The sequence below is a fragment of the Neovison vison genome, chromosome 1, assembly GCF_020171115.1.
Source record: "Neovison vison isolate M4711 chromosome 1, ASM_NN_V1, whole genome shotgun sequence".
In the NCBI taxonomy this organism is placed as follows: domain Eukaryota; kingdom Metazoa; phylum Chordata; class Mammalia; order Carnivora; family Mustelidae; genus Neogale; species Neogale vison.
The window spans coordinates 186,100,138-186,115,552 of NC_058091.1; the positions used below are offsets into that span (position 1 = coordinate 186,100,138).

The 15,415-nt window shown below is 34.6% G+C and overlaps 1 protein-coding gene across 3 annotated transcripts in view; it reads right to left on the minus strand.

Annotated features, from left to right (window-relative positions):
• Positions 1-15,415, minus strand: part of FER (FER tyrosine kinase) — a 536,624-nt gene that overhangs the window by 421,046 nt on the left and 100,163 nt on the right. For all 3 annotated transcript variants that reach the window (XM_044264382.1, XM_044264368.1, XM_044264376.1), the window contains exon 3: positions 9,333-9,599. In XM_044264382.1, coding sequence (XP_044120317.1) covers positions 9,333-9,539 — 207 coding nt within the window. In that variant the 5' untranslated portion in view covers positions 9,540-9,599. The remainder of the gene's footprint in view (positions 1-9,332; positions 9,600-15,415) is intronic.

The following is a 15,415-nucleotide window of genomic DNA, read 5'->3' on the forward strand; positions in this document are numbered from 1 at the left end:
ACTGGACATCAGGCAATGAAGGACAGTAAACCCTGAGAGAGACTACAGATCAACAAACTGAGCCCTAAGGTTATCTCAGCTCACTGAATGGAGAAAAAAATCCGAAGAGGAAGAGCCACACGAAATTCAGTAATACCTGCAAGTTAAAGAGACTGAGTTCAAAGCACAGAGCAACAAGATAGTAAGGTTGCCCTCTCTCCAGGGACAAAATTCTTGTCCTGGAGAAGGGACAAGAACAGAGTAGTTCAGAGGAGAGAGCAGCACTAAAACTCAGAAGATCTGCAAGATTCCCCTTGATTGTTTAGCTAAGTACTGATCGGCCCAAGGGTGTGAGGAAATTACCCTATACCAAGGGAATAACCCACTCAAAGTAATTATAAGGGAACACAGTCTACAGCTCACACAAGACCATGGAACTGTGCCAGGTCCCAATAACCACAATGTAAAACCTCATATCAGGAGCATCATTTAAGTACTGAGAATGATGCTGCCTCAGTAGAGGAGATAAACTCACCCTAGACTACAAGTACTTAACAAATGTAAAAGTAAGAGCCAGGGATGCCTGGGTTGGCTCAGTAAAAGCCAAAAAGATCAAACTGTCTCCAAGTAATTAACTGTCACCAATCCCAAAACTAAGCTCAAGAATATTTTTTAAACTATGAAAATATTCAGAACCTAAAAAAGTAAAATCCACAATGCCTGGCATCAAATCAGAGATTACCAAGCATAAAGATGCAGGAGAAAAATGAGGAGAAAAAAAAAATCATTCAATCAAAATTGACCTAGAAGTAAGAAAGATTATAAAAGCCAAGAAGAATAAAACAGTTACTTTAACTACATTGTAAGACATTCAAGGAAAGAATATTAAGTAGACACATGGAAGATACAAAAAAAGATTCAAATTGAACTATTAAAAATAATTCATTTATTTATGACTTGTTCATTTTCCACACAGAAATGGCTCAGCTACTCAGTTTCTCATTCCTTCTCTCCAATTCTCTACCCTAAAGCACAGGTGTGGGGCAGAAGGAAGAGCTGGGTTTGGACAGGTATGAGAAGATAAAGGAATAAGAACAAACAGGCATATTTGTAAAAGACTTATTTATTTATGAGAAAGAGAGAGAGTACACACACACCCATGAGTAGGGGGAGAGGGTGAGAATCTTCAAGCAGACTCCCTTTTGATTGGAGAACCTAACACAGGGTGGATCTCACAACCCCTGAGATCATGACCTGAGCCGAAACCAAGAGTCAGTCGCTTAACCAAGTGAACAACCCAGGTGTCCCACAAAGACATATTTAAATTTAAATTGTGGCAAGAGAGTAAGTAGTATTGCCAAAGGAAGAAGAAGAAGGAGGGATGAAGTGACATTGCTGGAAAAAGAGAGGTCGGGAGAGAGTGAGAATTAAATTCATTGATAGGGTTATGAAAGGGTACCAGAAGCATGTTCTTCTGACATGAAGAACAGACTAAATAAAATTAATGACAGATTAGACATTACATAAAATAAGATTAATGAAATGGAAGACACAACAATAGAAAGTGACCACAATGAAACAGAAAAATAGAGCATCAGTAAAATGTAGTTTAACTTCAGTCAATATGTATATAATTAGAGTCCCCAAAGGAAAGAAAACAGGAAGGACTAAAATATTTTTTTGAAAAAAATAATGGCTGATATTTTTTTAAAGTTGATGAGAATATCTATATGTCCACAGATAAAAGAAGGTCAACAAACCCCCAGCACAAGAAAAATAAAAAAAAATTACACAGAGGCATAAAACAGATTGTTTTAAATCAGTGATAAAGAAAAAAATCTTAAGCAAGCCAGAGGAAAAAACATTAGGCACAATTATTTTATCAGAAACAATGTAGATAACAATAAAACATCTTTGAAATATTAAAAGAAAAAAGCACCAAACTAGAAATTTGTATATAGCAAAAATACTTTTCAAAAACAAACACAGCCTAAAGATATTTTCACATTTACAAAACCAGAAAAAATAAATTACCAGCAGACTTCTAATATAAGAAATATTAAGGGAAGTCCAAGCAGAAAAAAAAAATAATAATAATGCCAGATAGAAACCTGGATCTACAAAGAAATGAAGAGTACTGTGAGTTGTAGCTCAATGGGTAAATATAAAGACTTAGGTTGTTATTATTTAAATTATTCAAAAGATAATCAACAATTCACAGCAATATAATAATAATATATTGTGGGATTTATAACACAAGTAGAATTAAAAAGCATAACAATAATAGCATAAGGTATAGGCAGGTGAAATGAAAGTATACCATTACAAGTATATTATCACAGATGATATACATATGACTATATATATATGACTATATATATATGACTATATATGACTAAAATATAATTGTATAGTAAGTTAAAGATGTATCCTATGAACCCGAAAGCAACCACTAAAATAACACAATAAACAATTATAGCTGATAACCCAGCAATGTAGGTAAAAACAGAATCATAAAAAACCTCAATCCAAAATAAGAGAAAAAAGGAAAATAAGAACACAGAAAAAGCAGACTGAGCAAAAAGAAAACAAACAGCAAACTGATAGATTAAAACCTGACCATATAAAAAATCACATTAAATGGAAACAGTCTAAACACACCAATTAAATGGCAGTGATGTCATATTAGGAAACAAAGCAAGACCCAACCACATACTACCTACAAGAAACCCACTTTAAATATAACAACCAAATAGGATGAAAAACACATAATTTGCTAACATTAACCAAAAGAAAACTGAAGTGGTCCTACTAATATCAGAGTAGATTTCATAGTAAATAATTGTATAAGGGATAAAGAAGGTAATGTCATAAATGAAAAATGAGTCAATTCATAAGAATTTTAAAATCTTCAAAAAATCAGTCACCTAATACACAAGTTAATTAATTTGTCAAAATAAACCCATAACAATTCTAAGCATTTATGTACCTAATAATAGAAAATTCACAATACATGAAGTAAAAACTGATGAAACTGCAAAGAGAAATAGACAAATTCACAATTATAATCAGAGATTTCAATACTCATCTTTCAATAATTGAGAGAATAGGAAGACAAAAATGAGTAAAGAAATAAAAGACTTGAACACCACTATCAACCATCTTAACCTGTCACTTATAGAACACTTCACCCAACAACAACAGGAATCAAGTGTACATGAAACAGTTACAAACCATATTTTGGGCCATGAAACAAGTATTCATAAATTTAACAGGACAAAATAGGCTCTTGTAAAACAATGGAACTAAGTTCAAAATCAACAGCAGAAATGTCTTTGAGGGAAAAAAATGCCCCAAATATTTGGAAATTAAGTATGAGACTTTGAAAGAATACATGGGTCAAAAAAGAAATTAAAAAAAAAAGTTAAAACATATCCTGAGCTGAAAGAAAATGAAAATAGATAGCATATAAAAAGTTCTAGGATTCAGCTAAAACCATACTCAGAGAAAATTAAGAAAACTATAAGCTTATATTACAAAAGAAGATAGATCTTAAATCAATAATCTGTTTCTACTTATTAAATCAGGGGAAATAAAACCCCAATTAAGTGGGGAAAATTAATAGATTTCAGAGGAGAAATCAATGCGACAGAAAATAGAAAGTCAATGAAATCAAAGGGTAATTCTAAGATAATATCAGTAAAGTTGATAAACCTCTAGTGTGTCTGATGAGGAAAAAAAGACAGATGACAAAAACCGCCAGTATCAGGAATGAAAAAATGTATTCAAAGGACAATAATGCAAAATAATAAACAACAAAAAATTTGATATCTTAGACAAAAGTGAACAAATTCCTTGAAAAGCACAACATACCAAAGTTCACTCAGGAAGAAAAAAGACTATCTTAAGAGCCCACTATATTACACATTAAATGTATAATTAAAAATCTTGTCTTGAAGTAAACTTTAGGCCCTGATGATTTCATTGGTGAATTCTATCAAACATCTAAGTAAGAAACAAAACGAATTCTACACAAATATTGCCAGAAAACTAAAGAGAAAATACTTTCCAACTGTCCTATGAAGCCAGCATCACCCTGATACCAAAACAGGGTTTTGCTACAACATTACAAGAAAGACACCTGCAGACCAATATACCTCAGTAAAACTAAGAAAAGAATTTAAAAAAAAAATTTTTTAGCAGACTGAATCCAAAGATTTTTCTTTTAAATGGGCAATATATAAAACTAGGTGGAGTTTAATCCAGGAATACAAGATTGTTTTAACATCTGAAACATCTAAAAATCAATGAACATATTTCAATATATTATCAAACTGAAAAGAAAAAACAGTACAATTATCTAAGCAGAAAAAGATAAACCACTTGACAAAACCCAACATCAGTGCATGAAAAAAACTCTGAGCTAAATAAGAATAGAAGCTTCCACAAGCTTATAAAAGATCTACAAAAAACTTAAAGCTAACAGCATACTTAATGGTGAAAGACTAAATGTGTTTCCCCTAAGATAAGCAACAAGACATGGATATCTATTTTCTATATGTCCATCCAGGGTTTCTGCTAGAGGTTCTAACCAGTACAAAAATGAAAGAAAAGCAAATAAAAGACATCCAAATGGAAAAGAAAAAGGAATTGTCTTTGTTCACAGAAGACAAAATCACCCGTGTAGAAAATCCAAGGGAATCTACAAAAAAGCTACAAATAAGAGAGTTTCACAAAGTTTAGTTTACGAGATTAGTATACATAATAAAAATGAATAGTGAGAAACTAAAATTTTTTAAAAATACTATTTAGGGGCACCTGGGTGGCTCAGTGGGTTAAGCCTCTGCCTTTGGCTCAGGTCATGATCTCAGGGTCCTGGGATCGAGCCTGACATCGGGCTTTCTGGTCAGCAGGAAGCCTGCTTCCACCTCTCTCTCTGCCTGCCTCTCTGCCTACTTGTGATCTCTCTCTGTCAAATAAATAAATAAAACCTTTTAAAAAAAATACTATTCAGAAGAGTATCAAAAAATACATAATGTACATAAATCTGAAAGACCTGTATACTGAAAGACTATTCAGAAAAATTAAAGAAAATACATACCATGTTTACAGACTGGAAGACCCAATACTGTTAAGATATACATTTTCCTGAAATTTATCTATATAGTCAGGGCATTCCAATCACAATCCAGTAGCTTTTTTAAAATAGGAATTAACAAGCTAATTCTAAAATGCATATGAGGGCGCCTGGATGGCTCAAGTCGGTTAAGTGTCTGCCTTCTGCTCAGGTCACGATCCCAGAGTCCTGGGATCAAGTCACAAATGGTGCTCCTTGATCCTCGGGGAATCTGCTTCTCTCTCTGCCTCTTCTCTCTCTCTCTCCCTCTGCCTTCTCCCTCTGCTGCTCTCTCTCTCATGAATAAATAAAATATTTTTAAAATAAATGAATATATAAAATTCATATGGAAGTGCAAAGGAACTAAAATAGCCAAAATTGTTTTGAAAGAAAAAAAAAACAGAAAAATTACACTACTGACTTTGTGCTTACTATAAAACAATAAAAATAAGAAGTTATCAGTGTCAGGGTAGACAAAAACACAAATGGACATTATAAAGTATGTAGAGATAGGCTTACAAATTATAGTCAATTGATTTTCGACAAAGAGGCAAAGAAGAAAGTTTAATCTTTTCAACAAATGCTGCTAGAATAAATGGATATCTGTTTGCAAAAACAAACTTTAATCATACCTTGCCCCTTATCAAAAATTAACTAAAAATGAATCATAAGCCTAAATGTAAAGCGGAACTATAAAACTTCTAGATGCAAACACAGGAGAAACTCTGCAAATTTTGGTCAGGCAACTGTGGGGTTTGTTTTTTTTTTTTTTTTTAGATGCAACACCAAAAACACAACACCCTAGAGAAAAAAACTGATATACTGAACTTGTTTTAGGTAGAATAAATGACGACTTTTCAGCGTTAAGAGGAAAGGCTGACAAATTCCTTGTTTTTCTTTGGGTTTCCAACCATTGTCCACTCACCTTTCAACACTTCCTCTTTGAAAGGCAATCCTGCCCCCTTAAACCATCCCTCCCAAACTTTATCACTTTCCCTAGCCCTCTTCACAATCCAAAAACTTACCTGACTTCCTTAATTATTTTAGCATTTGTCTCCACCTATCCTTCACCAAAATACTTGACACTTCAGTGTCTACACTGATGATTCCTCCACTGACCCGACCTCATAAATCTTCAATATTCTATACCTACTAGTCCTATTTCTTGTTACTTTCATTATCTTACTTTTCTAAAGAGTGTAATCCCAATTAAACGTGGTAAATAGAACACCTGGCTATTTCTCCACTTCTTTCCAAAATACCACTAAAATATAATGTAGTTGCTTAAAGTATAAATTCACAATAACAAAGAAAATAGAAAAGGGGACAACCACAGATAAGACATGTCAACAAAACTTAAGACAATTAAAAGTAGGTAAATGGTAACTTATTAGCATCTCAAGAACTGTTGAAACCTAATGTTGTGCCCAAGTTTTCGCATCAGAGAGACCACCACGGAGCCAACACCAATGCAATCACACAGGGTTTTTTCGACAAGCTTAAGCTTGGGCCCAAGTATACCCAACACAGTGGAGTAGGGACTTGGACCCCAAGGTGACATGCTTAAGCTTGGGCCCAAGTATACTGGATGCGGTGGAGTAGGTACTTGGACCCTGAGCTTAGTTAAGGCAGGGCTATTTATGGGTTCCTCTTACTAAAGCAGGGTGGGGGTCTCTGCAACTAAAGTAGGGTGAGGCTTCCTAGAGTAGGGTGGGAGTCCTTAGAACTAAAGTAGGGTGGGGCTTCCTGAAACTATAGTAAAGTAGGGTAAACTTCAGCCCTTGGACACAGGGTCTGAGAAGGCTGTACTTATGCTAAAGTTAAACCTGAGGTGGGATGGCCTTAGTTTTTCTCGGCCTCCACAATAAATGTTCTGCAAAGGGTAGGTCAAGAAAAAAAGGCCATGTAGGGGAAGATGGTAATCAAAAGGTACAAATTTCTACTTAAAAGATCGGTAAGTACCAGATGTGTAATGTACAACATGATGGCTATAATTAACATCACTGTATGATACACATAAAAGTTAAGAGGGAAATCCTAAGAGTTCTCATCACAAAAAGGAATTTTTCTTTTCTTTTTATTGTATCTACATGAAATGATGGATGATAACTATACCTATGTAGTAATCATTTCATAATATGTGTGAATCAAACTGTTGGGTCCCCCAAAAATTGGGTACCCCAATAATGGGTCCATGATTATAAAGGAGCAAGACTGATACAAAGCAAAGGTCAAGAAAAGCTTTATTTCACGCCAAGCATCAGGAATCAGACAGACCGTCAAATAGACCAGTCAGGGCCGCCCCTACAGAGAGGGCAACCCCTCCCTGTTTTCCAGACTAACTTTTATAGAGCAAAGGCCATGTGGTTTGTCCTGGCCACACCCAGGTGGCCAATGAGATTATAACACACACAGGAAACTCCACAGTGATGCTAGGCGACCAACTGAATTACAATTTACCCTAGCAGACATTTGAACCACCCTATCACCTAGTTCAGAATTGGCGCCCAAAAGGTGCCCAAAGGGCAGGGCCCATACTCCTTGGTAGCTAGGAGACAGTATGCACCCCCACTGATTGAATACCTCCACCTGGCCTGACCCACCCTTGTATTTGGACTTTTGTTACCTGGGACTGGTTTCCTGGACTTGCTTTTAAATAAGTTCCCCTGGGGGAGGGGGGTGGAGAGCAAAATCAATTTAAGTTTTACAACAAAATGGCAGTTCAGCCTGGGTGCGGCCGCTCTGGCTGAATAGGTCCTTACAACCCATCACGCTGCATACCTTAAACTTATATACAGTGATGTATGTATATCAATTATTTCTCAATTAAAAAAAAAAGAAAAGGCCAATTTACAGGATCAGACCTATCACTCCTGTAAACCTCAGAAACTGGAGAAAACCATATGAAAGAAGAGGAGACATTACTGAAACAGAGGAATTGATTCAAAGTCTATATAAGGAGCAGAAAGAACTCTCATTTCTATTGCTCAGCCCACATAAACACAACTGTTCTTCCCCGGTTCAGAAGAAACTGGAACTTTGGACTAAGAGACATCAGGCTGCTTACCAAAAACAGAAGGATTAACTAAAGTATAACTCAGTACACTCAACCTACTTTCCCTATCAGGTCTTGTAACTTAACAGTGTAGTCAAACCAAACACAGGACAAGATAAATCTGAATTTCAGATAAACAATAAATAATTCTTAGTGTACAGTGTCCCAAATACTGCATGCAAAATTTAACTGATGTCCTATATTTTTATTTGCTATGTCTAGTGACCCCACCGTCAGACTAGAGACTAAAGAATTTCTTTTTGGAGAATGTGAGTGGCCTAGGAAAGGAAGTTAAAGATATTAACATTAAGGAGTTCTCAATGAAATCACAGATCCTTACCTGATCATACACACCACATACACATTCCATAGTAAACAGTATCCTCTAAAATTTACTCAAATCATTTATAAGACATGTTGGTAAAAGAAACACACTAATTTTTTTTGACTTTCCATAGTAAAACAAGGAAAATTTCCCTTAATTTTGAATAAGTACAATGAAATGTGATATTTAAGTAAGACAATGGAAATAAATAGAGCAGAAATCCAAGAACTATTAAGTTATGTAATATTTCATCTTTAATGCCATCAAAGAGCAATTAACAGTGCAATTTGTCCTTTATTTTTATGGTACTTAATTTTTAATTTTTTATTTTTATAAGCTTACAGTTAAAAAAAACATATTGTTTATTCAAAGAATTTTTGTGTGACTAACTCATCAGTATATTATTATTTTAGTAAAATGAATGATAGCAAAGAACATTATTTGTTAAAATATTCCATGTGATTCAGTATACAATGAGTCACAGAATTCAGAGAAGATGGGTTATAATGAAAGTTTGTGTCAAAAGAAAATAGCAGGTCTCAAGAGACTCAAGGAAATAGGGTAATAATAAAATTAGTAAAAATGGCTCTCAAACCAAAGTCATTACAGTAATCTAGACATTAATTTTTTTTTATTTCAAAATTCAAAAATTTCAGACCTACTGACTCAGACAGGAGGTAGGGCACAAAAATGTATAATTTTTGAAACTTTCCCCCATGAGATTCTGATAATCGGCAAGATTTTGAAGCACTGCTTTAGAATGCTAATTTGGGTATGCTCCTTCAACAGTATTATCTACTTGTCCTAAGCACAATTATGATGCTATATACAATAAATAATGAAATTTTTCTCCTTACCTTGGATACTTTGCTGACATAATTCATTTGAACAGTGCTTTCTTTATCAACTTGATTACAAAGGTTCTGTAAAGTAGATGCATATTCTTTATCACTTTTTATTCTCAGGGCCATAAATTTCTTCACTGTTTCCAGTAACCGTAATTCCCAGTCTTGCAGTTTTAGCACAGCTTCATGTGAATTCTTCAGGTCACTCCCAAACCCCATTTTTGTAAGGCACTGTCTTATCCTCCACACTGCACTGTGAGCCTTCTAATCAGCACATATCTGTGTATGTAAACAGAAGGGAAAAAGATCTTAAATCAAAAGGAAATTTGTCGGGGCGCCTGGGTGGCTCAGTGGGTTAAGCCGCTGCTTTCGGCTCAGGTCATGATCTCAGGGTCCTGAGATCGAGTCCCGCATCGGGCTCTCTGCTCGGCAGGGAGCCTGCTTCCTCCTCTCTCTCTCTGCCTGCCTCTCTGCCTACTTGTAATCTCTCTCTGTCAAATAAATAAATAAAATCTTTAAAAAAAAAATAAAAAAAAAAAAAAAAGGAAATTTGTCTTCAAAGCAAAGTGGTGGCCTATTCTTTTTAGGGTTAAAAAAAATCACTACAACTGAATGCTTTCACCCCAATGTCAAACAAGAAGAGGATGTCCACTCTCTCTACTTCTACTGAACATTGTAAAGGAGGTTCTAGTCAATACAATGAAACAAATGAAAAAATCTCCATGGGAACTGAAAAAGAAAGAAGTGAAACTGTATTTGCAGAGGACATGAGACTGTATATATAAAATCCTAAGGAATGCAATAAAAAGAAGTATTAGCATTAATAAATGAGCTTAGTTAGATTACAGATTACAGTTAGATTACAGATCAATATACAAAAATCAATTAAATTTCTATACACTAGCAATGATCAACCTGAAAATGAAATTAAAAAACAATTCTAGATACAACCACATCAAAAAGACTAAAATATTTAGGAATAAATTTTATAAAATAAATTAAAAACCTATACTCTTAAAACTACAAAGTGTTGTTGAAAGAAATTGAGGAGTTCAATAAACAGAAAGATTGATGTTAATGGATCCAAAAGACTTAATATTATTAAGAAAGCAATTTTCTCTAATTTGATCTACAGACTGAACTTAATCCATATTAACATATGGATTTTTTTTTACATAATTTGAAAAGCTAATCTTAAAAAAAATCTTGAAAAAGAAGAACAAGGCTGTAAGACTCAGACTTTTGATTTCAAAAACCTAATGAATAGGTACAATTATCAAGACAATGTGGTACTGGCACATAGACAAACAGAGAGATCAATGGAGTAGAAGAGAGGGTCCAGATGTGACTCCTCCTATTTATGACTTTCTATAAGGGTAAAAGTCTTTCAACTGATGGTGCTGGGACAACTGGGTTTCCACATGCAAAAGAATGAAGCAGGATGTCTTCCTTAGGCCATACTCAAAGAATTAACTATATCTATAACTAAGCTATAACTGAAACTATAAAACTCTCAGAAGAAAACACAATAGTAAATCTCTGTGACCATGGCTCAGGAAATGGTTTCTTAGATAAGACACCATAAGCAAAAGCAACAAAATTAAAGTACATAAATTGCATTTAATCAAAATTTAAAACTTCTGTACTTCAAAGGTCATTGTTAAGAAAGTGAAAAAAGCACAGAATGGGAGAAAATATTTGCAAATACTTATCTGATAAGAGACTTTCATCTGGAATATATAATTCTTACAACTCAATAGTAAAAAGACAAACGTGCGATGCCCAGGTGGCTCAGTCAGTTAAGTATCTGCCTTCAAGCTCAGGTCTAATCCCAGGGTCCAGGGACTGAGTCCCTCATCGGGCTCCTTACTCAGTGGGGAGCCTGCTTCTCCCTCTGCCTGCCACTCTGTCACTTTCTCTCTCTGACAAATAAATAAACAAAATCTAAAATATAATATTAATAATTATAAGACAAACCAATTTAAATGGGCAATAGACATTCTCCAAACAAGAGTTACAAATGTCCAATAAGCACACAAAAAGATGTTCAGTATCATTAGCCATTAGGAAAATACCAATTAAAATCACAATGAGATACCACATCACACCACTAGGATGTCTTTAATCAAAAGACAGATAGTACCAAGTGTTGGAGACTGTGAAGAAATTAGAACCCTAATACGCTGCTGGTGGAAATGTAACATGGGGCTGTTCCTCAAAGTTAAACACAGAGCAATGATATAACCCAGAAATTCCACTCTTGGTTACAAATCCAAGAGGAATGAAAACATATGCCCACACAACACTTGTACATCAATATTCTAGCAGAATTGTTCATAATAGTTACAAAGCGGAAATAATCTAAATATCCATTCACTGATGAATGGATAAATAAAATATGACATATACATACAATATAATATTAGCAAGGAAAAGGAACAAAGTATAGATAGAAGCTAAAACATGGATGAACCTTGTAAGCATTATGCTAAGTAAAAGAAACCTAGACACAATGATCTCTTGATATAATCTCTTTATATGAAATGTCCACAATGTACAGATATAAAGTAGAATAGTAGTTGCCTGTGGCTGGCAAATTTGGGAAGAAATGAGGAGTAACTGACATTGGATACTGGATTTCATTTTGGGGCAATAAAACTGTTCTAAAATAGATTGTGGTAATGGTTGCACAACTCTGTGAACAAAATAAAAGCCACTGAACTATATATACAGTTTAAGTCGGTGAATTCTTCAGTATGTGAATTATATCTCAATAAAGTTGCTTAAAAAATCACTACAGTATAACTTATGATCATCTAAAGGTCAGTTCTCAGAAATTTCCCCCCAAATACCCAGCTTGTTTGCTATAAATCCCAAAAACTATGATAGTATTTATTCTGCTCTCCAGACCACTAAAATTTCAGGCAATCAATTTTTCAGGGCCCAATAGAAGAAATGATGAAACACACCCCTTATTTTTAGTTCTGGCTTAGCCATACCAGAAGTCACTTTCTTGTTAATTCAGGGAGATCTTCCAAGCTATAGAGAAAAATGAGAAGAGATTTATGTTTCTAACCTCAGTGGTAACATCTAAAGAGATGGTAAAAATGTGGGTTTTCCAAACAGAGAACAAATTACAATTTTTCCCCCAACAGAAAACTGGCCAGTTCTGTGATCTATCAAGCAAGAAGAAGAGAGAAAAAAGGTTCTGGAAAACTGTACACCATCAAAGTTCCCAAAGTAGCAACCTTAACATAATTAACATAATTAAGCCAATATAAAGTAATTGACTTATTCACTTTAATATCAATAGGATAATTCCAGTTTTTTGACTTTGGATGTAGCAGCCTTAAAATCTTTACTTGAAGGGGCACCTGGGTGGCTCAGCGGGTCACACTCTGCCTTTGGCTCAGGTCATGATCTCGGGGTCCTAGGATCTAGCCCCGCATCAGGCTCTCAGCTGGGTGGGGAGCCTGCTTCCTTCTCTCTCTCTGCCTGCCTCTCTGCCTACTTGTGATCTCTCTTTCTGTCAAGTAAATAAATAAAATCTTTTAAAAAATAAATGAATAAAAGAAATAAAAAAAATAAAATCTTTACTTGGATATATTGTATCTTTATAGGACACAAAAATTTACAATGGACATTTTTCTGTTATTTTACCTACAGCTCATCTAAATCTCAGTCAAGATACATTCTGTCTTATCCCATGCTTTCAGTGGAAAAATAAGGAGTAATTTTTGAGGCCAAAGAAATGTGAAACATTTTCCTTTCTTTCAAAGACTATATATGAGATTGTGGTTCATTTTATTCCAAAACTTGGGATAAATATCACTTCTGCTTCTAAATACACCTACCTCTGAACTAAACTTTGATAATATTTTTTTCTTCCATTACCAGGAACTTCAAAAGGATTATGAAGAGCTCAAAAGGATAAAAAAGGAAATAGAATCTGGCAGCTATAAGAGAAACCCTCCAGGCCATCCTAAAGGTATATTTATAGGGGCGCCTGGGTTGCTCAGTGGGTTAAGCCGCTGCCTTCGGCTCGGGTCATGATCTCAGGGTCCTGGGATCGAGTCCCACATCGGGCTCTCTGCTCAGCAGGGAGCCTGCTTCCTCCTCTCTCTCTCTGTCTGCCTCTCTGCCTACTTGTGATCTCTGTCTGTCAAATAAATAAATAAAATCTTTTTTAAAAAAAAGGTATATTTATACACACCAGTATTCTAGGTCTATAAATATAAAATAATTTCATTTATGTTACCAATTCTCAAGGAATGAAAATGATAAAAACTTTTAAAACAACTCCATAATAAATTAAGACCTTGTCTAACTGTTAAATTGGTAGAGCTTGTAAATACTTTAGGAATTAAGGGAATGATATCCTAAAGACAAATGATATAAATAAGACTATTTGTTTCAGTAGTGTTTAAGATAACAATACAAAAAAGAAAAGCAGAAATATCCATCAAAAGAAACTGACTAGGTAAATTACAATCAAGGCTGCTGCATATGATTCTAACTTAAAAATTCTAGGGACCACCATTCAAATTACAGTCTATGTGAATGTGTTCACTGTCCAACCTTCACAATCATAATATGGTAGATCTGATTCCAGTATATTCATTCAGCGGAAAATCATTCAGTCCTAATAAAAAATAAGAAAATCTTTTGTGTATTGATCTGTAACTGTCATTAAAAACTTCTAACTGAAAAAAGTAAGACACAGAACTTGGTATGCTTACACTGTATAAAAAAGGAAGAATAATAGAAATTAATTTTTCTTATGAATACAAAAAATATTTCCCAAAGAACACATAGTGGCTGGGGCACTGGAGCAGGAGAGGAACTTTTCACTATATATCCTTTTGTACATTTGAATTTTGTGCTAAGTGAATAAACTGATATTACCTATTCTAAAAATATATTAATTAAAGAATTTTTGAAGAGGAAAAAAAAAATAATGAAAGCTAGACCAGCCCAGTAAAGTTTCCTAGAAATAGCAAGAGTTGAGATAGGGGTGGAAAATAACCATGATTTGTAGATTGTAACAAGTCAAAGAGGAAATGTATTCCAGGAAATAGGAGCAGTATGAGACCAAAAAAAAGTAAAGATGAGGTAAAGCAAAGAAAAAATGTCTCCAAAATCAACCTATACATGGCAAGCAGTGGGAGATGCCATACCAATTTATCTGCTTTATTTCACTATACAGGAAACTAATAAGGATCAAACTCCTTGAGCTGATTGGTTTTTAAGGCAAAACAACATGATCACGAACGTGATTTTTTTTTAAATGATTAATTTACTGGTACTAGTTACATACGTACGTTCAGTTTGTGAAATTTCATCTGAGCACCTGTGATTCATGTACTTTTCTATCTGTATGTTACAGCAATTAAAATAGAAAGAGGGACATAGAGATAGGTTTTAATCTGAAAGCTAGAGATAAAATAGCTTGAAGAGAGGAAAAAAACATAAATGAGACATAAGACAAACAAGTAAGTCCTAGCAATATACAACTTGAAAAATGAGAATCTATAATCGACAGTATCAGTGAGAATTAAAAAGAAGGATCCTTGACATGGTGTATAAATTTAGAAAACAAGGGGTGCCTGGGTGGCTCAGTGGGTTAAACCTCTGCCTTCGGCTCAGGTCATGATCCCAGGGTCCTGGGATCAAGCCCTGCATCGAGCTCTCTGCTCAGCATGGAACCTGCTTCCCTCACTCTCTCTGCCTGCCTCTCTGCCTCCTGGTGACCTCTCTCTCTGCAAATAAATAAACAAAATCTTTTTTTAAAAAATTTAGAAAACAAAAGAGAGACAGATGATCCAAAGACAACTTCAAGGCTTTAATAAGAAATGTTGGCAATACCAATAGAATTGGAAGAATGAGAATACAAAGCTCCTTTAGAGAAAAAGTAAAAGACATTTGGTAAAGTTATGGATGCCAGGATGAAAAAGAAGGTATTTACAATACCAAATGTTATCAGAAGATGTGAAAACATAAAAAAAAAAAAAGTCATTAATGGAATTTGGGGATAAATTTAGTATAGTGAAGTAGTATCTCAGAAGCTCCTACCACCAATAACTAATGAAAAGTGT